This window comes from Lytechinus pictus, chromosome 16, assembly GCF_037042905.1.
Source record: "Lytechinus pictus isolate F3 Inbred chromosome 16, Lp3.0, whole genome shotgun sequence".
In the NCBI taxonomy this organism is placed as follows: domain Eukaryota; kingdom Metazoa; phylum Echinodermata; class Echinoidea; order Temnopleuroida; family Toxopneustidae; genus Lytechinus; species Lytechinus pictus.
In genome coordinates, this window is record NC_087260.1 from 4,726,049 (window position 1) to 4,750,143 (window position 24,095).

At 35.2% G+C, this 24,095-nt stretch overlaps 1 protein-coding gene across 1 annotated transcript; it reads left to right on the plus strand.

Annotated features, from left to right (window-relative positions):
- The first annotated feature begins 1,932 nt into the window (after positions 1 to 1,932).
- LOC129279386 (cyclin-C-like) lies at positions 1,933 to 23,694 on the plus strand. The gene is made up of 11 exons (XM_054915478.2): positions 1,933 to 2,103; positions 8,847 to 8,953; positions 10,648 to 10,732; positions 11,765 to 11,834; positions 13,358 to 13,409; positions 13,955 to 14,010; positions 14,679 to 14,714; positions 16,093 to 16,184; positions 17,961 to 18,028; positions 18,641 to 18,723; positions 20,169 to 23,694. The coding sequence occupies exons 1-11, from the start codon at positions 2,072 to 2,074 to the stop codon at positions 20,316 to 20,318; spliced, it is 831 nt and encodes a 276-aa protein (XP_054771453.2). The 5' UTR covers positions 1,933 to 2,071; the 3' UTR covers positions 20,319 to 23,694.
- Positions 23,695 to 24,095: the final 401 nt, after the last annotated feature.

The following is a 24,095-nucleotide window of genomic DNA, read 5'->3' on the forward strand; positions in this document are numbered from 1 at the left end:
TGAAGGAATTATATGTAACAGAAACAACCGAAAGAGAGAGAAATGAAAGGAAAGTAATATCAGTTGTGATTATTAAAAACAAAATCGTGAAGCCATAGGTTGGAATGTTAATGAACAGATGATGATGACACAATGTTGGAAGCTTGTTTCGCTGGAGATACGTTGAAGCACCCAAGACTGGGATATGTAAGGTTGGAAAGATGTTGGACATTGAGATGATGGTAACAACGTTGGAATCTTTAATTGTGCCAAACCCAACTTGTAAACATGATTTTCCAGCTCTTAATTGCTGTCTTTTCATCTTTGATTGTTAACATGTTTGATTATCAATAAAGATAATTTTTTTAATTGAATTGAATCCTTTTTGTTGCTTAATTGGTTGTTTAAAAAGGAATAAAGTACAATGTAAATTTGGTCTCGTTGGTAATATGACGTTGCACCAACGTAATGCCAAAACTGGACCGAAGTTGAGCAAATGTTGACATATTCTTTGTCTTTCATTAGGCATTCATGAATATTCATTATCTAGTCACCAAAATTTTGTAACAATTAAACCGCAAATAACGTAATACGCAATTATTCCTCCCTCATAAGTTTCACAAAAGTATGTAGCTTTGTCGCCATATCATTTTCATAAAATAGATAATTCATAGACGAAATGTTCAAGGTTAAATAAAGAAACCTGTTATTAACTGCAATTTTCTAAGTATCGCAAAGTCGTCATATATAAATAGGAATGACTGGCAGGATAGGTGTAGGATATGTTAGGATTAGGATATAGGATTGTAGAATAGGATAAGCAATTAGGGAATAAGAGTGTAAAAGTGGCCCTCACTTTGAAACTAATTAATGTTTTTATGATTGCCATACGTAGGGATTACGTTGGCCCAGCGTCAATAACTGATGTTAGGCCAATGTTGGAATTTTACGCAGATCCAACATTAAATTTGATGTTCATAATTGTTTTATTGTTTTAAAATTGACCGTTGGCGGGGTGGACATTTTAACATTGATTAGCCTAACGTCAATATATGATGTTGGGTCAATGTTGTAATCATACACAAGCACAACATTATTGTCTGATATTGGCCCAATTAACGTTTTAATTGATGTTGGCTCGATGGACACTTTTTTTTACACGGCTCTAACAATTTGATGTTGGTTCAATGTTTCAAATTGACCGTTGGCGGATCAGCCATTTTAACATTAGCACAACGTCAATAAATGATGTTGGGACAATTTTGGAGGCATTTTATAGATAGACCTAACATTGTTATCTGATGTTGGTTCAATGTCCTCAATCGGATGTTGGCTCGGCAAATACTTTAACATTAGTCCAACGTCAATAAATGATGTTAGGCCAATATTAGAATTTTACAAAGGTCCAACATTACAATTTTATGCTGGTTCAATGTTTTAAAATTGACCGTTGGCAGGTCGGATATTTTAATATCAGTCCAACGTCAATAAATTGGGCCAATGCATCGCTCGACATTTGCCCGACCTTAATATAGCACAACCATGGCGTAATTTCCTTCAGCAAGAAACTGATCCACAATGTGCTGCACTCAACCCAGGTGAGGTAAATGGGTACCGGTAGGAAGTTATTCCTCAAGAAGCTGTGAGCGCTATGAACGCCTAGCTTAGCCGGGTAATATAGGAGCGCCTTGAGCACCTAAAAAGGTGGATATGTGCGCAGTATAAATACCCTATATTACAACGTTGGCCCAATGTAAGTTTGCTAGCTGGGATCTGGGGTTGGGATAATCTCATGGTGAAAATATCTTTTTGCACCAAATGCCCATTTTGACATATAAGTGCCTTTTCTGGCTTTGCCCGACCCCCTCCCCCTAACGAAAGTATGTTCCGCCGCCCCTGTTATGACAGCAAAAACTTTCACTGAATTACGGGGGCGGGGATTCAGGATGGGGTGACTGCGCTCTGTGTATTTCCTTTTTTTTTGCTTCGTCAGAAACACCATTAACAATTTACACCAATTACAATTGACACAAAGAGCAGGAGCGAGAAAAGTCGTTATTTATTGATTAATTGGAGGTTTTTCGCTATAAAAATGGCAGGAAACTTTTGGCAAAGTTCTCATTGGTAAGTGTATTCTTTTAAAGATTAATCTGTTGACTAAGGAGCGTTTCGTGTATTATTTTGTGAGCAAATATGCGTCGGTATTTTGCCGCACAGTACCGGTACTACTGGCTGTGCCTGTGCCTGGCTCAGTCAATAATGCACTTCCCCTGGGCTGGCCTCGGCACCCGTACCCGGTACTCCCTACTAGCCTGGAGGCGTATGGGGAGTAAAAATCATGATTCATGATTCATTCATTCTCTTTTTCCTCCACAAAATTGATGTATTCTGTACTGACATGGTTCAAACCTCCTAAACCAGAATGACAGCGTATATGGAACATATATCTGTTTACCTTGGACCCTAGGAATCTCCAAGAGTCCAAATAGGCACTTCAGTCGGGTGGGCGATCGCGCGGACACAGCGCTAGACGTAGATTTTTGCATTGCAGTGAATGGCGAGCGCCTATCTAACACACACAGTTCGCTCCGCTCGGCACTTTGGCCGAGCGCTGGAGTTGCATTCGGCATTGCTCGAAAAGACAGAGTCAGTTTCTTCCTTTATTCCGCTGATTTTGATTGGTCAAAAATTCCCGCGGTTGCTTCGTACATCTTCAGTAAACATCGGAAATATACAAGACAGAGTTTCCCTTACCTTCATGCGAGGGAAGGACCTAATATTCAGGTATTTATTTTTCTTTGCTTGAAATCACCTTCTTGTAATCATCGGATCCCTTGTAAACTCGGTCAGTAATAAAATTGTATATTTGAGAACATTTTGTGAAATTCTAATCAAATTTGGTCCGTAGAGAGTTTGCGAATATGAGCTTCAGTTTTGAGTGTCATGGGGTGTTTGTGAATCTGACTCGGCCGATCGAGCAGGGTTGTTTTGAGCGTGTGAGTGACGTCATCCCCACTGCGTTGGGCCTGAGATTAGTCTTGGTATTCAGACACAGTATGTTTCAGCCGTTGTATATTTTTTTTAATTACGATTTGAGCTCTGTTAATTATGAAAATCAAATTGTTATTTTGAAAATAATTTTGTAGAATTCGTGTGAAATAAGTTTTAAGAGCAAAGCTGCAAGTAAACTTCAAGAATTTTGTTTGATAAGTGATTTTTTTGTTGGAATGCGTCTGAATGTCTAGAATATGGTATTGTTAATGAAAGTCGTATTTTTGAATGGCACAGAAAGCTCCTTGCATGAATTTAATTTAGAAATCGGTTTACATACATGAGATGTGTTTTATGAATTTGATATCTGATTTATGGACCTTTGTTCTGGTGTTAATTATTAATTTGAAGATATTATGAAAAAGTAAGAGAAGACAATAATGAGGCAATTAACAGTGATGATACATTAATAATATGAGACAATAAACATTGCGACAATTATAATAATCATTATGATTATAATGATAACAATTATAATTATAATGATAATAATTATAATTGTAATAATTATTGAGACATCAATTCTAGTATTTATTGACAATAATAAGTATTACAATAATCATTATTATAATAAAATAATTGTTATGAAAACAATTATAATGATGTAATTTGAATTGTAATAATTACTGAGACAATAATATTAATGAGATATCAATAATAATCATAATAATAATACTTATAATTAAAATAAATACAATTGTAGAAATAATTATAATTATAGTAATTATAATTATAGGCCTTATAATTAATGAGACAATAATAACTATTATTACAATAATAATAATTATAACATAATTATAATGATAACAATTATAATGAAAGTAATTATGATTGTAATAATTACTGAGACAGTAATATTGAAAGGTCATCAATAATTATTATTATAAAAATTATTATGATAATAAACATAATCATAATTATAATTAAAGGCCTTATAATTATTGGGTCAATAATAACTGTTATTACAATAATAATAATTATCATAAAATGATTATAATGATAATTATAATGAAAATAATTGTACTTGTAATAATTACTGAGACAGTAATATTGATAAGTCATCAATAATTATTATTATTATAAAAATTATTATAATTATAAAAATAATCATAATTATAATTATAGGCCTTATAATTATTGAGACAATAATAATTATTATTTCAATAATAATTATTATTATTGAATAATTATAACTATAATTACTATAATGATAGTAATTATAATTGTAATAATTATTTAGAAAATAATATTAATGAAACAAAAATAATTATCATAATAATAATAATTATTATAATTATAATACTAATTGGGACAATAATGAAACAATGATGAGACTATAATGATATCAACAATTTTATTGAGACCATAATAACAAGAAAATAATGAGATAATAGACAATTAAAATCAATCTGTTTTTATTTTTTTCTAGAAATCCTAAGATTATTATTTTAATTCTCTTTCTTTGATTACAAATTATATTCATTGAAAACTTAATTTCTAATGTTCAAGCAAAGAAAATCAATATCAAGTCATGTTTACCCTGTGCACAAACCTACCACAGGGCAATTACCCCCGAAATAGGGTTAGGTTAGGTGTAGATTTTTCGATAGGGGTACAGTGTAGTTGTCCGGGGGGGGGGGTAATTGTCCAGGGTGGGTGGGGGGATGGGGGAGGGGAATTGTCCGAGGGTTGGGGGGTGGGGGATTATCATCCAGGGGTAGTTGCTGGAACCAAAGAAATCATATGCCAGGGCTCCACACTAACCAATTATTTCTACTGGTCCAACCTATTCATGTCGGACCAGTAGATACCCAGTTTTTCAAATTTTTACTGGTCCGAACCTAAAATCTACTGGTCCCAAAAAATAAAGAAAACATTAAAAAAAGGCACAAGTTTATTTTTCTAGCCTTTCGTCCCCCCCCCCCCCAATAAAATGAAGGAATGAAGGACAAAACAAAGCAAGACAGAAACGAAGAAAGAAAGAAAGAATAAAAGAAAGGAAGGAAGGAAAAGAAAAGGTACAGAAAGGATAGATGTGAAGGAAGGAAAAAAAGAAAGAACTAAAGAAAAAAAGGAAGGAAGGAATAAAGAAGGAACAAAAAGAAAGAAAGAAAGAACGAACAAACGAAAGAAATAAAGAAAAAAAAGAAAGAAAGGAATCAAAAAGAAAGAAAGAATGAACAAAAGAAATAAAGAAAGAAAGAAAGAAGAAACAAAGATTTAAAAGAAAGAAGGAAAGAAAGAAAGAAAGAAAGAAAGAAAGAAAGAAAGAAAGAAAGAAAGAAAGAAAGAAAGAAAAGAAAAAAAGAAATGAAGGAAAGAAATGAAGCAAGCAATACAGAAAGAAAGAACAAATCCAGTAAGTAGTAAAGGAAAGAAAGAAGAAGCAATAAAAAAGAAAGGGTAAAAGGAGAGATAGAAAGAAAGACAAAAGAGAGGAAGGAAGAAAGGAATTAAGGAAGAAATAAAGGAAAGGTAAAATGATTGATAGAAGGAAAGAGATTAATAAAGGAAGGATGGGAAGGAAAGAAGCAAGCAATATAAAAAAGAAAAGGTAAAAGAATAGATGAAAGGAAGAAAAAATGAAAGACTGAGAGACAAAGAAAGGAAGGAATGAAAGAATAAAGGAGAGAAAGGAAGCAAGCAGTCGAAAAAAAGGAAAGGTAAAAGGATAGATTTAACAAAGGGTTACAGGAAAGAACAAGACAGAGAAAGGAAGGAATGAATGTAAGAAAGGGCTGGAAGAAGGAAGAAATAAAAAACAAGAAAGGGTAAATAAATGACGGATGGAAGGAAGAAAGAAACAAAGAAAGTAAAGAATGAAGGAAAGAAAAGGGTAAAAAGAAGGAAGAAAAGAAAGAAAGAAAGAAAGGAAGGAAGGAAGAAAGAAAGAAAGGAATAAAAAAGAAAGAAAGAACGAACGAAAGAAATAAAGAAAGAAAGAAGAGACAAAGATTGAAAAGAAAGAAGGAAAGAAAGATAGGAAGAAAACAGAGGAAGAAAGCTAAAACTATCATCAAATAATTTATCAGTTTCTTTTTGGCTCAATTCAAATAGCTACGAAAGAAAGTCAGAAACCGAGTGTATCAACACACACATAAATGCATATGTGGGGCTATTATGTATTCAGACGATATCACCCGAAACCCGATCTGTTTGAACCAAAACAGAAGTGAAAATTTCTCCTTATACTGCTTACAAATGACAGAGTTACTCCAATTTTTAGGAAATATGGACATTATAAGAGCCTTTCATGAGTATGAACCGTGAATTTTGAGAGTTCTGTGAGAGATTTCTGCCAGAGTTTAGCCAAGCTTCGTTCGCCCAGCCAGTAGAGAATTTACCACGTGGGTTGTGTGGCTGACTACATGTACACTGTATGCTACTCTAGTGTGTGTATTCTGTGTGTGAATGACAGAATTTAACGGGGGGGGAATGGTTTGCAGTGAATTTGCCATTTCTGGAAAAGTTATTGGCCCAACAATGGATTTTATTACTGGTCCTGTCGGACCCTTAATTCTTGCTATTTTTGGAATAATTACTGGCCTGATAATGATATTTTTTACTGGTCATGTCGGACCAGTAAATCTTCCTATTTCTGAAAATCTACTGGCCCAACAGTGATTTTTACCGGTCTGGGACCGTCGGACCGCCGCTAGTGTCGAGCCCTGCATATGCCAATATGTCAAATCAATCTGAGTACTTTAAGATTTAAATAAAAAGCTTGTACAATTCCCCATAAGCTATGTATTATAAATGTGCCATGCCCAAAACAAAGAGAATAATAAGATTTCGCAATCTTCTTTTGTCCACAAAAAGGCCTGTTTTTTCATCACAAAGATGAGAATAACTCGACTTCTAGATATCGGAATTTGAAAATTAAAACAGTTTTGTGAATCGTAGATATTGAGCCTCATTGTGAGCCCATCAAATATGCTGGAACAGCCTTTCCTAATTTTCACCTGAAGTGCCTACTCCAAATAGTGGAGGGATCAGCTGCCTAAGTGAGAGATACTATCGTACACTCACTCCCCAAACCTGGGTCGGGAAGGTATGCCTCGCTGTAGTGTGATTTAGGTCTAGTTTCACCAATTTTTATTTTTTGTAAAGCGTCCAAAGGCCAAACTAAAAGTACATGGGCAAGTTTTATGTTTACCTCCATTTTTTATCATTTTTTTTTAATTTTACTTTAGGGCCTAATACATAACATATTTTTCAAATTGAAGAAAATTAAGAGCAAGAGCATTCACTTACCCCGTCTGTTTACGTCGCCATTTTCCATTCTTTTGTTATCGATACCTAGATACCACACGCGTGCAGAGCTGCAACTTAGAATAGGCCTAGATTTTAAAAATACTTGCATTTGCCGATTAATATCACGATTCATAAAATATTTGTTTCGGTTGATAAATATCATAAAGTAATTTATATGATATTTATTGATTAAAACAAATATTTTATGATTCCTGATATCTATCGGCAGATGCAAGTAATTTTTTGATGCAAGTTGGCAGCTCTACAGTGTAGGGTCTAAAAAATGGTTCTAAAGATGTGTAAATTTAGGTAAAATAATCCTTAACTCTACAAATAATGTTTTTAAGTACTAATTTCAGGTAAAACTGATTGCTTGCCCCCCAAAACATATGAATAGACACGGCAAAACCAGAGAAAAAGACCACCAATTAAAGAAGTTGTGGCCAAAACTGTGATTTAAATTTAGGGGGTTTTGGCGGCCATTTTGGATTTTGACCCGGCACACTTTTTTCTCGGACCCGAGACAAAAAATATTTTGTGTTTCATGTTGAGATACATTACAAGGAATAGATAAAAACTGTTGGCATATTAAATTGAAAAAAAAGTATTTTTGACCCATGTATAGCCCACTCCTACTTTCATGAATCTTTCTTCTTCTTCTTCAGGGTAGACCTGTGTCCTTCACACTTGAAGATTAATACAGGCGATTTGTGTGTCTGGTGGTTGTGCTTGACGGTGCAGTTGAACAAAAATAAAATCACAGGTGCAAGTAAAAACAATGGCTGGCATTTTAGGCTGCCTGCATCACCATCAGTCTCTGCCGGAAGGATTCGACTGATGGGGCGGAAATCACGTCAGGTGTTAGGGTATTCCATGTCTTCACAGTGCGCGGAAAGAACGACTGTCTGTGCTGTTCAGTTCTAGAGAGAGGCAGCTGATAGCCTTGGGCATGGTTGTCTCTGGATTACACCAGAAATATGAATTGAATAGTTTTTTAATCCTAATTCCTAATTTTGTTCTCTCTCTAATAACTTGTACTGAATATTGATGAAACTTTATTGTTAATTTTTCGAAATGGCTGTTCAAAATTGATCGTCCAGAAACTCAAACTACTTGGATTCGCAACAACTGGGTATTGCGTAGTACTAGTATTGCGTACGAGAACCAGACAATTTTTCCTTGTGATTCGGTATTCCTTTTTCTGAATTCATGGCGACAAAGAGTGAGAAATGGAAAAGGGGCAAAACGAACTTGAGCCTCCATCTATTTTCCATTGACCAAAAAGGGGTCCTCGCTTTTAGAAGGGGGGGGCACTCTTGTGTTAGAACGGCATGTGGAACGGTTGTGCCCCCCCCCCCCCTGGATCCGCCAGTGGCAGTTATAGAAGTTTGCCAGTTAGTTTACTGCAGCTACATGCATATTAGTTTAGGTTTTAAGATATGGGGCCACCCGGGACAGTAAGTTACAATAGTAACACTGTAGTCACAAAATAACCCTGCTTCTCCTCTGTTGATTGTTGACTTAACTTGATTCATCATTCTCTTTCATCTTAATAAAAACAGTCAGCAATGGATTCTTGATAAACAAGTCCTGATGAAGGATCGCCAGACAGATTTACAGATCCTAACAGAAGAGGAGTACCAAAAAGTCATGATCTTCTATGCAGGAGGTAATCTCAATGAAAAATCTAAATGAAAAATATTAAAGGTAAATGAAACCTTTGGAACAGGGACATGTAGTCTTTTGTCGAGACACAAAAATCCAAGAATATTATGAACAAAGAAAGTTTGAGAAAAATTTGACAAATAATGAGAAAGTTATGAGCATTAGAATATTGCAATCACTAATGCTACGGAGATCCTCCTATTGGCAATGCGACGAGGATGTGTGATGTCACATGTGAACAACTTTCCCTTTGATCGACTATAAAATGCCCCCAAAATGTCTCTTTGCTTTTTCTTATGGTGATGCAAACTCTTTATCCATGAGGTATTCTTTAAAAATCTGTATTACATGCCCTCCTATAGAAAGAACACACGTATGATCTACTGATAGATGTGATATAAGAGGCAATTTAAGTGAAATATATACTAAAGTAATGGGGAGAGATGTTCACAAGTGACATCACACATCTTTGTTGCATTGCCAATGTGAGGATCTCCATAGCATTAGTGATTGCAATATTCAAATGCTCATAACCTTCTCATTATTTGTCTGATTTTTCTCAAACTTACATTGATCTGTTTCTTTGATTTTTCTGTTTTCACACAAGCTATCTTGTTCCAAAGGTTTTATTCTCCTTTAAAATCTTTGGCTCTCATTCTGAAGTTTGGTTTCAAGGGGAAGTTCACCCTGAAAAAAATTGTATTGTAAAAATAGCAGAAAAAATTATTTGAAATATTGCCAAAGTTTTGAGAAAAATCCATCAAAGAATAAAAAAATTATTAGAATTTTGATTATTTGATTTGTGATGTAATTCACGTCAAGCATTCCTATACCTGTATATTGTATAGTAAAAAAATCAATGAATTGTCATTTTCTCAGAAAATTGGGAATGGTTTTTACTGTAGCTTCAGTATATCAATTGACAAATTTTTTCACGCCCGTGCCTAGAAAAGAAAAAAAAGTCATCATGAACCATTGGAAAAAGTGAATTTTATGCATTTTATATCACACACATGTAATACATGGGGCAGCTGCTCATTAATCACGTCACAAATCCTAAACTTAAAGTTCTAATAACTTAATATTTACTGGATTTTCCTCAAACCTTCAATAATATTTTAAACGCTATTTTTACAACAAACTCCGAGTGAACTTCCACTTTAACTCAGGCCATGGTCACACTCTGCACTAAAAGTATGGAAGCCAAAAATATCAAAAATTTGTTTACATCGTACATATTTTCAGTGTATACTGTGCTCATTCATCATACTTTTGATGATGAAGAAAACTGTTTACTAAATTCCATATCTAGTTCTTAATTATTTGATTGTCAATTGAGCTGATGAATTGAACTTGTACTTGTACATGTACCTTGAGGGACTTGTGTCACAATTTGCTGTCCAGAGTTAAACTGCAAATTTAAACCAAAGTTTAAATAAATAGATGATTTTTAATGGTAACGCTGATAATCCTTTTTACAAAGAGATATCTTTTTCATTGTTCATTAAATAAGCGAGCTTTGAAGTGTTATGTGTTTTTTCTGACGTGCACTGTATAGCATTACAAAATGCTGTTATTGCTGTATCTGTATCTACATAATGTGTCCTATTCATTGTATGGATTGATTATTGATAGATCTAGTTGGAATTCTGTAAAAAACTTTGTAATATATTACAATGTATTTCTTTCTACATGTAGTTATTCAAGCACTTGGAGAACAGCTCAAAGTTCGTCAACAGGTAGTCAGCACTGCAACCATCTATTTCAAAAGATTTTATTCCAAGTAAGCAACTATGTTTTACTGCTTTCACCTCCATTTTCTTTTCCAAGTTGTGTTTGTTTATAAATATTCAGTAACATCTGCATTTACTGCTTTAACCTCCATTTTCTTCTCCAATTTGTGTTTGTTTACAAATATTCATCAACATCTGCATTTACTGCTTTCACCTCCATTTTCTTCTCCAACTTGTGTTTGTTTATAAATATTCAGTACCATCTGCCCTTTTTCCTTCGCCCACCCCTCTCTCTCTCTCTCTAATCCTCCTCTCTTCTCTTCCCTCCAATCATACATGTGGATTGTATAAAGGCCTTCGCATCCTGTAATATTGAAATAATTGTTGAAACGTATATTTTTTTTATACTGACATTTGTTGGTTATCATTTGATTTTACATCTTTATATCAAATGATTGATCAAGTACATATGCATAATCCACTGTTGTTGTTTTTCTTTTTCATTTTTTTTCTTGAAGGGGAGGGGACATTGACCTTTATTGTTGTTGTTGCTCCGATATATTACACATCCTCAAATATATAAGGAATTATGGTTTTCTAGCTTAAGCTTAAGCTTAGGTATGAGAAGGTGAATAAGATTAAACGAACTATTGATAAAGAAACTGTAGTTTGTTTAAAAATTGTGTTGAAAATCGCCTTGAAAACAGAGGGTGGTGTGTTCGAATCCCACCGCGGTCTAGCGTCCTTTGGCAAGGCGTTAATCCACACTTTGCCACTCTCGACCCAGGTGCTAAATGGGTACCTGGTAGGATGCGAAAGATATTGTATGTTTGATTTTGCCAGCGCCATTATGAGGCTGCGATAAATGCAAGGAATGCTCCCCAGGGAGTGGAAATTGTGCACTTTTTGTGCGGGATTGAAATGAATCCAATGACTGGGGTAATAATATGCTGTAACGCGCTTTGAGCCATTCTGGGAAAAGCGCTATATAAAAATTGGCTATTATTATTATTATTATTATTGATCACAATAAACGAGTCTCTTTATTGTGATTTTTTTGTTTGTGTTTATTTATATTCCAGGAACAACCTCAAGAGTATAGATCCACTTCTAATGTCACCAACCTGTTTATTTTTAGCATCCAAAGTTGAGGTTTGTATTTCCTCTACATTGTCAAAAATTTTGAAAATAATAACCGGAATATCTAATTCACGGAAGATAATAATCTTGAACTTGAAGCAGAACACTAAAAGGAGATGGCACGTAATGAAAATGTCATTCATCATTTTGATTTTCTGTGGCCTGTGTATTGTGTTGTTTCAGTAAATTTGTTTTTTTTTACATTCTTGAAAACCTACAAGGAGCACTTTTACAAATGTAGCTGTTGAAGCTGAATTTTGTGTTTAAAATCTTCTGTTTTTATGCTTTCGTTTCTTATCTTAAGTTCTTAACCCTATCTTAACTGAGCTATGAACAGTGAAAATCTTAGAAAAAACATCTGTTTCCATGCAGATACAAGTTCAGTTTTGAATACAAATACTTGTGAACACTGCAAGCATTCTATGGATTTATTTGATTTAGCTTTGATTTTCATGATTTTAATTGATTTAATTTATTTTTTTTGTATTTCAAATATTTTGACCTAAAAAATGCATTTTCTGTGAAATTCTGTCATTACGCGAATCCTGTGTTTAAAAAATACCCCACCAGCTTATAACACAGGAACTCCATTGCCTTGCGTGTTGTGTCAATGGGAGCTCAGGTGGGGTATTTGAAACCCCAATTTCAGATTTTGGGAGAGCTTCATTTCTCTCGTTTAAACTGGGGTGGGGTTCATCTGACTGCTGATAATGTCTTGCGTGTTAGTCAATGGGAGCTCAAGTGGGGTATTGACAACCCACTTTCAGTTTTGGGAAAGTTTCATTTCTCTCGTTTAAACTGGGGTGGGGTCGATTTAGTGACTGCAGCTGCTGATAAGAGCTGATAAAACACTGCATGCCACCACATCAGGCTGCGCTGATGAACGGCATGGAGTGGGATTGCAGCTGTCCTTGTTACGTAATAGTATAAACAAACTCTTCAGAGCTTCCTGGCTGACAGTAATCTTGAAAGAATATATTTGTATTCTATTTGTTTTAGGACATTAGCATGTCTAAAAACGATTCAAAATTTAGATGGAGATCGAACTGAAATTTTGAACGATGCAAAATGACCCACAATTGCCGAAATAACAATAAGTTTAAAAAAAATCACCCCCAGTTAACTCCCTCTCTCTCTCTCTCTCTCTCTGCCAGGCCTTATGAAGGTCACTTCTCCTTGGGGGAAGGTGGATTAGCTGGGAGAGTGCATGGTTGTTTACTTAAGGATTACCATTCCTTGTTGATATTGGGATGGGGGGGGGGGGCGAGTGAAAGTAGCTTGGAATTTGAAATTGGGGTGTCAGAGGAGATCCATTTTTAAACACAAAGTTTCGTAATGGTGATATTATCTGCTTCCCTCATCTTGGAAAATAAGAGATTCTACTTGAATGTGTGAGTAAAAGTACTGTGAATTTGTTTCATGACTGCAAAACCAGATGTCTATGGTCAAATATCTATGTCTGACTATGCTTTCACAGCAGATCATTAATGTTTTTACATTTTTTTGGTATTTTTTTTTTGCTTGTATTTTTTCAGGAGTTTGGCCCTCTGATCAATAGCAGATTGATAAGTGCCTGTCAGTCAGTAGGTATGTTATAGTGGTCTTTCATCTTCAGTTTGGAGCTAACTCTAAACTTTGGGTTATCATGTTACAATATTTCCCTTCTTAGATTCTTCTGCGTGTCCATACAGACAGATTAGCAAATATATTTCTGTCCTGTTTTTAAATGCAAAATTGCCATAATTTGCATTTTAAAAACTTGAACTAAAAAAAAAACAAGTTATCCATTAAATATATTTTGTTCTTGACATAGGTTATTTTTATGTATTTTATGCATGTATTAATAGATTTATTTTATTTCATTTTATTTATTTATTTACTTTAATATTAATATAAAGATTTTTTTATTCATTAATAAAAAAAAAAGAATTTAGTTGATTATTTAACTCATTATGGCATATTCATCTTTTTTATTATAACCTCACAGTGAAATTAGCGATTAATGAACACATTTTATAGGTCCCTGAAAAACTATTTAGAATTGATAATTAAATTAAAGGATAGTAAGCAATTTAAAAGATCACCTCAATTGTAAATGATTTCATTCAGAGTTTGAATTTCTATTTCCACAGTGAAAAAGCTGCCATATGCCTTCTCTGGACAAGAATTTCCATACACAATAAAATTGGTAAACAATCGCCTTCCTTATGTTTTATCCCTTGTATTCGACTTCAACAACAACAACATTGACGGACACTGCAATGAACTTAGCAGATTCTATGTACTTGACCAATAAACTTGAGAAATCAAGGTCTTGTAAATACCTTCGAGATTTTTCTGTGACGAATTTAGCTTCAACAACTGCTACTATTCTACTACAATAACAACAACAACAGCAACAACAACTATTACTTCTACTGCTACTTCTCTTACTACTGCTACTACTACTACTATTACTGCTACTACTACTACTGCTCCTACTACTACTACTGCTCCTACTACTACTACTACTACATGTACTACTACTACTACTACTACTACTGCTACTACTACTACTACTACTACTACTACTACTACTACTACTACTACTAACTACTACTATTACTACATGTACTACTACTACTACTACTACTACTACTACATGTACTACTACTACTAATACTACTACTACTACTACTTCTACTACTACTGCTATTACTACTTCTACTACACTGTACTACAACTGTGATTACTACTTCTACTACAACTACATGTATTATTACAATGCCATGGAGATGTAGGATATGAAAAATGCAGAATTTGTGTCATTTGATCACAATGACTTCATGCATCATGACTTTTCCATTTCTTTTGCAGATCCTTGAATGTGAATTTTACCTCCTGGAAATCATGGTAATTTTACAGATGTTTTACTTCAACTTTATCTATTTTATAGTCTCTTGTTTTTAATTTATACTTTTCATGTATCAGGACTTTTTATTTATTTATTTATGTATTTGTTGATTTGTTTGCCTGTGTAATTATCATTTGTTGATAATGAGTATCATTATACCCTTGCCAATTAAATTTGAAGGGGCTGTACATGAATCAGCCTACTGTTTGGTCGGCGGCCAGTCTGTCCATAAATCTTGCAGATCAAACTACTTTCTCAGATTTTGCCCATTGCTCACAAGATCTGTGATGTAGCAGCTACATGTTTACTTCTGGTATTGCTTTTGCTTTTCAGAGTATAGTGTCCAAAATTCACCGGCTGAACCCTGAAGTCGCAGCTAAATATTTATTTTTCCTATTTCTAGTGTTTTTCAAAGCGTATGGTGTCACAAATAATCAAAAAGTCATCCAAAATTAATTAAAAACAGGGCACAGATTATCATTTCTCCATCTTGTATCACAATTATTATTATTTTTTTTGCATCATATGAGGATTGAAATAATTTGACATCTACTTTCTGAATAGTCTTTCAACATGCACTTAACCCTAAGAATACTGTGGGGGGCTGATTCAGCCCCCCCTTGAAATTTTTCGCGATAAATCTGCCGCGCAAATTTGTTGACCATGTCACTCGCTGACTTTTTCATTTCAAGTCTTGCGCAACATTTGAGACCAAAATTGCGACCCTGGGTCAACGCCCCGGGTACGCAGTTCCGAAATTACGCAATATATCATAAGTGCATGCAGACCCAAAATTGCTCAAAAATGTGAATTTGTGTACAAATCCAGTGCAATCAGTGTTTTTAGCCAAATTTCATAAATGTAGATTTATTTTCCTATTAGTGATTAGAATCAATTAATTTTACCTTGTTTATGGTCAAAATAAAGTGCCTGACAATTTCCATTGAAAAAAGACAATAAAAAACACAAAGTCGAAAAACATAAAAATACATAAGAAATTTAGAAGACAATAAAATACATGAGAAAATAAATGTGATATTGAAATTTTTTTTAAATACATTTGATTTAATTATTTTGTGGACTAGAGCAAACATTTGATTTTAGGCATAAATTAGCATAATTAATGAGCAGTGAGATATTTTACAGAACCTGATGGTACATGTATAGTTTTGTAGATTCTGCCATGGGTAATGCACGTGCCAATTGACGGCCGAGATCATAATGGGGGGCTGAATCAGCCCCCCCCCCCCCCCCTCAGTCTTCTTAGGTGTTGAAATAGCCCAGTCTATTTAGGGTAAAGTACACTAGGACAAAAGCCAATGTTGAGAATGACCATATATTGAATTTGATCTTTACTTTGATACCTTTATTTTTCAGGATTGTTGTTTGATAGTGTATCACCCATACAGGCCTCTTATACAATACGCATCTGATCTTGGACAAGAAGATCAGCTCCTACCTCTCGCTTGGTAAGTATCTTGGAGATCTTTATTTTTAACCCTAATTCTCCCGGGGGGGGGGCATAATGGCCCCCCCCCCTCGAAAATTTTCACGATATATCTGCTGCGCGAAATTTTTTGACCTCGCCGCTCTCAGACTTTTTACTTTCAAGTCTCGCGCAAATTTTGAGACCAAATTTGTGACGCCCGGGTACGCGGTTACGACATTACGCAACATTATGTAAGTGCATGTCAGACCCAAAATTGCTCATAAACATGATTTCATGTACAAATCCAATGCAAATTGTGTATTGAGCCAAAATTCATAAATGTATCATTATTTCTACTTTTACTGATTAAACTTAATTGATTTTGCCTTGTTTATGATCAGAATTAAAGGAGAATGAAACCCTTGAAACCAGCTGAATCCATATCAAAGAGAAAAATCAAAGAAACATATTGTTGAAAGTTTAAGGAAGATTGAATGAATAATAAGAGAGTTATGAGCATTTGAATATTGAGATCACTAGTGTCATGTAGATCCTCCCATCGGCAACGCGACCAAGATCTGTGATATCACACACGTACAACTCCCTCATTACTTTAGTACTTATTTCACTAATATTCTCACTTTTATAGAGTCTATCACAAGGTGAGGTGTTTTCTTTATGAGATGACAAGTACAGAGGTTTCACAACATTATATCATTGATGAATCGTTTGATCATATGATTAGAATGAGCAAAAAGAGATGTTTTGGGGTATATTTTCAGTGTCCAAATGGGAGAGTTGTACGTGTGTGACATCACAGATCTTGGTCGCATTGCCAATGGGAGGATCTCCATAGCATTAGTGATCTCGACATTCAAATGCTCATAACTCTTTTATTGCTAGTCCTATTTTACTCAAACTTTTGTTGATCTTATTCTTTGATTTTTCTGCTTTCACAAACGCTAACTTGCTCCAAGAGTTTCATTCTCCTTTAAGTCTGGAACGATTTCCATTGAAAAAACAATAAAAAACAAAAAGTAAAAAAACATATAATAAAATAAAACACATAAAATATATGGACCTAGTTCATGAAACTTATACATAAGGTTAATCAAGTATCACTGAACATCCTGCATGAGTTTCACGTCACATGACCAAGGTCAAAGGTCATTTAGGGTCAAAGAACTTTGGCCGAATTGGGGGTATCTGTTGAATTACCATCATAACTTTGAAATTTTATGGATCTGATTCATGAAACTTGGACATAATAGTAATCAAGTATTACTGAACATCCTGTGCAAGTTTCAGGTCACATGATCAAGGTCAAAGGTCATTTAGGGTCAATGAACTTTGGCCAAATTGGGGTATTTGACGAATTACCATCATAACTTTGAAAGTGTGTTGGTGTAGTTCATAAAACTTGGACATAAGAGTAACCAAGTATCACTGAACATCTTGTGCGAGTTATAGTAGTTTTCAAAATCAGCACTGCTGCTACATGTATATTGAATCGCGTGATGCAGGTGAGACCGCCAGAGGCATTCCACTTGTTTTCTTTTGTTTTTGTTTGTTTTAAGTGATACCTACTAAGTTTAAAGGTGGTTTAACCAATCAAGCTCTAGGTCTATGTTGTCCAACCGTTCTATATTCATTATATACCTTTACATGTGATACATGTAATCTCACACATTGTACTCATATTGTGACATTGTGAACATGCATGAATGAATGATAAAACAAAAAAATAAATGAATCGCTCCCAGCCCCCATGTAATTTCCCCTGATTTAGCATCATTGTTTTCTTATTTGTTTGTAGGCATATAATCAATGACAGTCTTCGAACAGATGTTTGTTTGCTATATCCACCATATTTAATTGCTTTAGGTAAGTGATATCCTGTTCTTTTCGGGGGGGGGGGTCAGTGAAAGGGATTCACAGATAGCAGTAGGAAGGTAAATTGAGTGTCAATTTTATGAATGATAATTGTGTTCTTGGCTCTGATTTTATGAATGCAAATTTCACAATGTTAGGCCTTTGGCTGCCTGCCAATTCACTGATTTAATCTCATTACTGGTGTACATGTATTTCAAAAAGTTTGCTACATAGCAGTTTTAATTAACACAGTGTCTACTGTTTACATGTCATAGACGTAGCACCGAGAGAGGGGGCACTAAGTTTTAATTTAAATCCTGATGACGGGGAGAAATGCAATTTTTAAACTCTTATGGGTAAAACATGCATACAATGACTACTACTCTTTTGTAAAAAGATTGTAAAGTTTGATGATACTCCAGTATAATTCACATTACTGACCCTCTTCCAAAGCTTTAGACAGCCTTAATGCATACAGGATTTCACCTTGATGTTAAACTGGTTCTTATAACAGAAATGTTAATACAATATGATCCATCTCTCACATTAATGGGGTACAAATTTCAATGAAGATGATACGCACCTTGTGAATTCTCTTTCAATTTTTTAACATCCCCTCAACAGCTTCCCTCCATATGGCGTGTGTGATATCCCAGAATGATCATACCAAGATTTGGTTTGCTGATCTCAATGTGGATCTAGACAAGGTAAGATAGTCACCAGTTCGTTCGTACCAAACTTCTCCGAACTCTGTCTCCAGTGTTAACCTGTTTATATAGCGCTTATAATTTTCTTTATCAGGAGAGCGTTTCATCAACAGTTTTGTCTGACAAGGTTTCATATCTGACAGCTTTCCTTTCCTTTCCTTGCCTTGGCTGAGAAGCACTGTTACTATGGTAACTCTCAGATGAAACAGGACTTGTTGGATAAAACGTCCGACAAGTCTTTTCATGAAATGCTCTCCTGGGGAGTGTTTCATGAACCATAGTAACTGCCTCTCAGCCAATCAGAATCAAGGAAAGTTGTCAGATTAGACAACTTGTAGGACAAAAATGTTGATGAAATGCTCCCCTGAAGTCTCTTATTGTTCTAAGTGCACTACAGTAAAGCAATTCAATTCAGTTTTTTATTCTAGGTTATTTTATTGGCAAATTTGCACATTCAAAGGAAATCATACAATATTCTCAGGACACTCCCAATATGTTGTGTTACATGTATCTCTACTGGACTTCTTTGGGTGGTTCTCAAAGTAGATTTTATATATTGTTATGAACTATTTTACAAATTGATGGGTTATTATGTGCTAAATAGGATTGGACCGTTTCAATTGTAGCCCCCAAAAACATGGAACTTCCTTCCTTCTGATTCTGATTCCTTCCTTCTGAGAGGCATTAAAGAATTCCCAAACTCGACATGTGTCTGGAAACCCAGAAGCAAAACAATACGTGTAACCCTGCTTTTTCAATGGTGGTAGTGGTGGTATTAACCATAAGTCTTAACCAAGGTTAAGTTATTTTAAATGTCATCATAACTCTAAATTTGTAAGGATGTATTTCATAAAACTAAGACATACAATGTAGGGATAATCACTGGTAAACATCATTATTATTATTATACATTTGCTTGCTGGGGTATGACTTCATAGACCTACTGTGTTGTAAATGGTACCAAGCAGGAATTCTTATTTCTAGATATGCTTATATAATGTTGGCAGCAATGCTTAAGACATAGATAATAATGACTATCATCACCTTAATAATAATGGTAGTAATAATAATACGCATCTTTATAGCGGCATCTATCTAGATATATTCTATTCCGAGGCATATAAGAAAAATAGAAAGTAGAAAGTTTTAAAAGTTCAAAAAACTGATGTTAGAAAAGATATGACTCCAGTTTAGATTTTAGAGTCTCTAATAAAGTCTTTCTTAAATTTAATGACAAATTATTCAAAAGAAAAGATGCTGCCGCAGAGAAAGCCTGTTCACCATAGACTATTAATGTTATAGGGATCTTTAGGAGATGTTGGTGTGATGATCTCAGGCTCTGAGCTGGTGTGCAAGGTACGATGAGGTGTTGTTAAGATTTTCGCGCCAGACCAAGAATTGCATTCTTTTATTTGTTTAGTATTTTTATTGTATTCATTTTTCAGATTCTTGAAATTACACAACAAATTCTCAAACTGTATGATCTATGGGAAAACTACGATGAGAAGAAAGAGATCGCCAGCGTGCTCGCCAAAGTTCCGAAACCTCAGCCCATCCCACCCCCCACAGCATCCGCTGCAACGTCAGACAGCTAATCCTCAGGAAAAGGAAGAGTGTAGAGGGACATGGATATGGTCGATGCTTGGTTTTATGGACATTAAAAAAGCAGAGAGAGATTGCCAGCTTGTTAGCCAAAGTTCCAAAACCTCAGCCCATCCCATCCTCCCTCCCTTTTTAGCTTCTGCTGCAATGTCAGGCTGCTAATCCTCAGGAAAAGGAGCCGTGTGGAAGGACAGTGGTTGATACTATGATTTTATTAGGTGCATGGGAAGAACAGAGATTTGTGCCAGTCAAACTTCTGAAACCTCAGCCCATTCTACGCCCTCAGCATCCGCTGCAAAGTCGGACAGCAAATCCTCAGGAAATGGAGCAGTTTTGAAGGACAGTGGTCGGTGCTTTGTTTTAGGTTCATTGGGAAAACATAGATTGTCAGATTGCTAGCAAAGTTCAGAAACCTCAGCCCATCCCATCCTCCCCCGTCAGCCTCTGCTGCAATGTCAGGCAATCCTCAGGAAAGGGAGCAGTGTACAGGGACATGATTGATGATGGTTTTATGGACAGATGCCGTGTGATTAATGAACTTTTAGATCGAATGATGTTATGGTTTGTTGACCTATAGAAGTGAAAGTAAACATTACTTAGTAAGACACTGTCCAGTGAACATAGTCAAGAGGGAAGGGACATATATCAGGATATTAAAGCGTTCCTTCAAGTCCATACATTATTATATTTCTGTTATATCTGTATCATGGGTACTTTATTTGTCTATCATTACATAGTCAGAAACTGCCCAGTGATTTAGATAAGCATTACTTCAAGCTATTCACTTACAGTTTTGGCTCCACAATATGGTTACTTAGTGATATGCATGTAGATCATTTTGTCCTTTATACTTAATACTTACTTTCAAGCAATGATAAGGAAAGTTGGTGATGTCACTTAATTGGATAACCGAAGCCTAATTTATATTTGAGTATTTGACTCTAAGAACAACCCAAGTTCCTAATAGCTCGTTTTGAGTAAATCAAGAACAGAAAGATTTTTTTTTTTGCATATCCAATGGATTTTGCATCAGTTTTTCATTCATTTTGTGCACACTTGATGGAATTCCAGGATATCAGTTTCACACAAAATGGGCTCATGTCTAAGCAATGATATCCCATGTTTAATTTGATTTGGTCAAGCGATGGACACAAGTTGTTCTGATTGTCATATATTCATTTGTTTTTACTGGTTATTGTTTAAAGCAAGGATAAACCTAAAATGCCTCAATTGCATACTGGCAGTTTCATAAAAGAATAAACATTATGACACCTAGAGAGATCCTTGTAATTTGATTGGTTGTTTGATATCGATCATTCAACCCATTTTATGATGACGTCATTATCCGAGCAAATATGGATCCGTTGATCGTTCAGTTCTACATGTAGATCCATACAATCTTGTCCATTGCACGCATGCGCTAAGACCGCAGGCACCACAAGTAAAAACGCTCGTTTGCAGCGCACGTGTTGTATATGCGCAACAATCAACAGACCAAGCTCACACTGCATTTGCATATTTTGCATCAAAATTCATAAATTTCAAATGAAAAAGGAGCTGTTTTTAGGTGTCGTATAAACCAAATAATGAATGTTTTCATTTGTGCATTGGACAGAATACTTCATTTGGTGAAAGATGAGATGAATGATCCATTCAACTCGCTATGCCTCATTGAATGGATCATTTCATCTTTAACTACATAAATATATAATTATTCTGTTAGGCCATAATAGAGTTAGGCCACCATCCGGGGATATCTTACAAGGATTTGAGTGTGAGTCAGTCATGTTTGTCATAAGTGCCGATGCACCTGGGGCGGATCAAGGATTTTCCAAAAGGGGGGCACACTTTCCCAAGTAAAAAAAAGGGGCCTCACTTGTGTATGAACCGCACATTCCCGTTAAAAGTATTTGTTGTGACTCTTAAAAGGGGGGAGGGTTTCCACTCGAAGGACATATTTACATTAGAAATATAAACTGTGACTCTCAAAGGGGGGGGGGGGGCACAGGACGGAAATGCCCCCCATCCCCCCTGGATCCGCTTCTGCAATGCACTCATAATATTATCACATAAGCCAGTTCACGGTTAGCTCATGATCAACTTTCCTCAAATGACCTTTGAGATTTTCCATTAGGATGAGCACTTACTTTTTCAAATGAAGATATTGCGTAAGCTTTCCTAGCAAAGCATTCAAATTCTAAGAACGAAAGGCATCGGGGGCCACTTCCATTGACGAGTGGATACCATGCGCGACCATGGGGTCTCGAAAAGCACCCTAAACACGTACTTTCCATCTTTTAAAAATGCACCCCTTAACAAGTATTGGCGTGTGAAACCCTACCCTTAAGTATTGGAAGCAAAAAGATACCCTTGGCAAGTATTTGAACTCCAAAACAAGTACAGCAATATTTTAATTGTTATATGTCACATCGGTTGTCGGTTTTACCTTCATCATTGGGTTTAGTACGGCCCCACCTCCCGCAAATCGGACTCTAAACACGTAGTGTTGACTGTTGGGGCAAAAAGTACATCCTTTATAAAACATTTTTTTCTTGTATACCCTTGCATATTTTACCCTTAACACGTAGCTTTCCGAGCGAAATAGATACCCTTTTTTCATTGTTTTAGTGTTTTTGACACCCTTATTACGTTACATAGGTAACATGCCCTATCTTGAAAAAGACATCATTTTTTGTGTTTTTTGGTCGTGCATGGTATCCACTCGTCAATGCAAGTGGTCCCCCCGGGTCCAATGACTGGACACTAAAAAGGGTATCAGTACATCAGGCTGAAAATAATACGATTTGAACAGATAATGTAAAATCGGACAAAGAAAGCGCTAGAAACTTCATCAAAATGGGACAAGGAATAACAAAGCTATGACATTCTAAATTCTGCAGAACTTTTCTATGCATGTCTCTATGAATATGCAATGAGTAAGGACGTGTCCAATGGGAATGAAAAAAAAAATAGATGACGCCTGATTTATTTGTACTATAAGATAATCATTGCTCTAACTTTTTATATAACAGGGGAGACATATCACATACACATGTATGAAAATACGAAATGATTATGACTTCATATAAAAACAAAAAGCATTAAGTGGGGATATGGCATCATCAGCCCACCTATTGCATATTCTTGACGACATGCACATAATCGTTTTCACAAACTATTACGAAACTTTGAAATTCAATTACTTTGATATTTGTTGAGAGATTTTGATGAAATTTTCAGCATTTTGCTCAGTGAATTGTACTCTATTATTTTTAGATATAATTATCCTCAGCCTGTTGTACCCCCTTTAAATCTGAAACACCCCCAAGATGCTTTTATATATTGCTTCATTTGAAGAGCTGCTAGTGTTTACTCACCTTAGATAAGGGGGTGCATTTCTTAAAACAAATAGTTTGTGATGTTCATTAATTGTTGTTAATAGATATAGAAAATCCTTGCATCTGATTAATAGTAATTGGCTGACAGCACATCATTCAGTGTAAATAACGGATATAGCTTTTCATGAAAGCTCTCCACATGGTGATTCGCTGTGATGTGATTAGGGTAATGAATTATGATAGCATATTCAACTATTTTTATTATTAAAATCATAAAAAAACAATCTGATTCAGGTTCTTTGCTTTATTTTTAGTTATACGAATTTGTATGCCCTAATTATATAGTTATGATGTGAAGATATTGAAGATGTGCCCAAAATGAATGTTGAGATTTTTATTGAGCTTGAAAAAGCACATCCCAAGCTTTTAATT

Bases quoted from the DNA above. Each gene is read 5' to 3' on its own strand.
- LOC129279386 (XM_054915478.2), top strand. From the start codon at position 2,072: ATGGCAGGAAACTTTTGGCAAAGTTCTCATTG. The intron at 14,011-14,678 runs GTAAACAATCGC...TTTCTTTTGCAG, and splicing joins TTCCATACACAATAAAATTG to ATCCTTGAATGTGAATTTTA. The intron at 16,185-17,960 runs GTAAGTATCTTG...ATTTGTTTGTAG, and splicing joins CAGCTCCTACCTCTCGCTTG to GCATATAATCAATGACAGTC.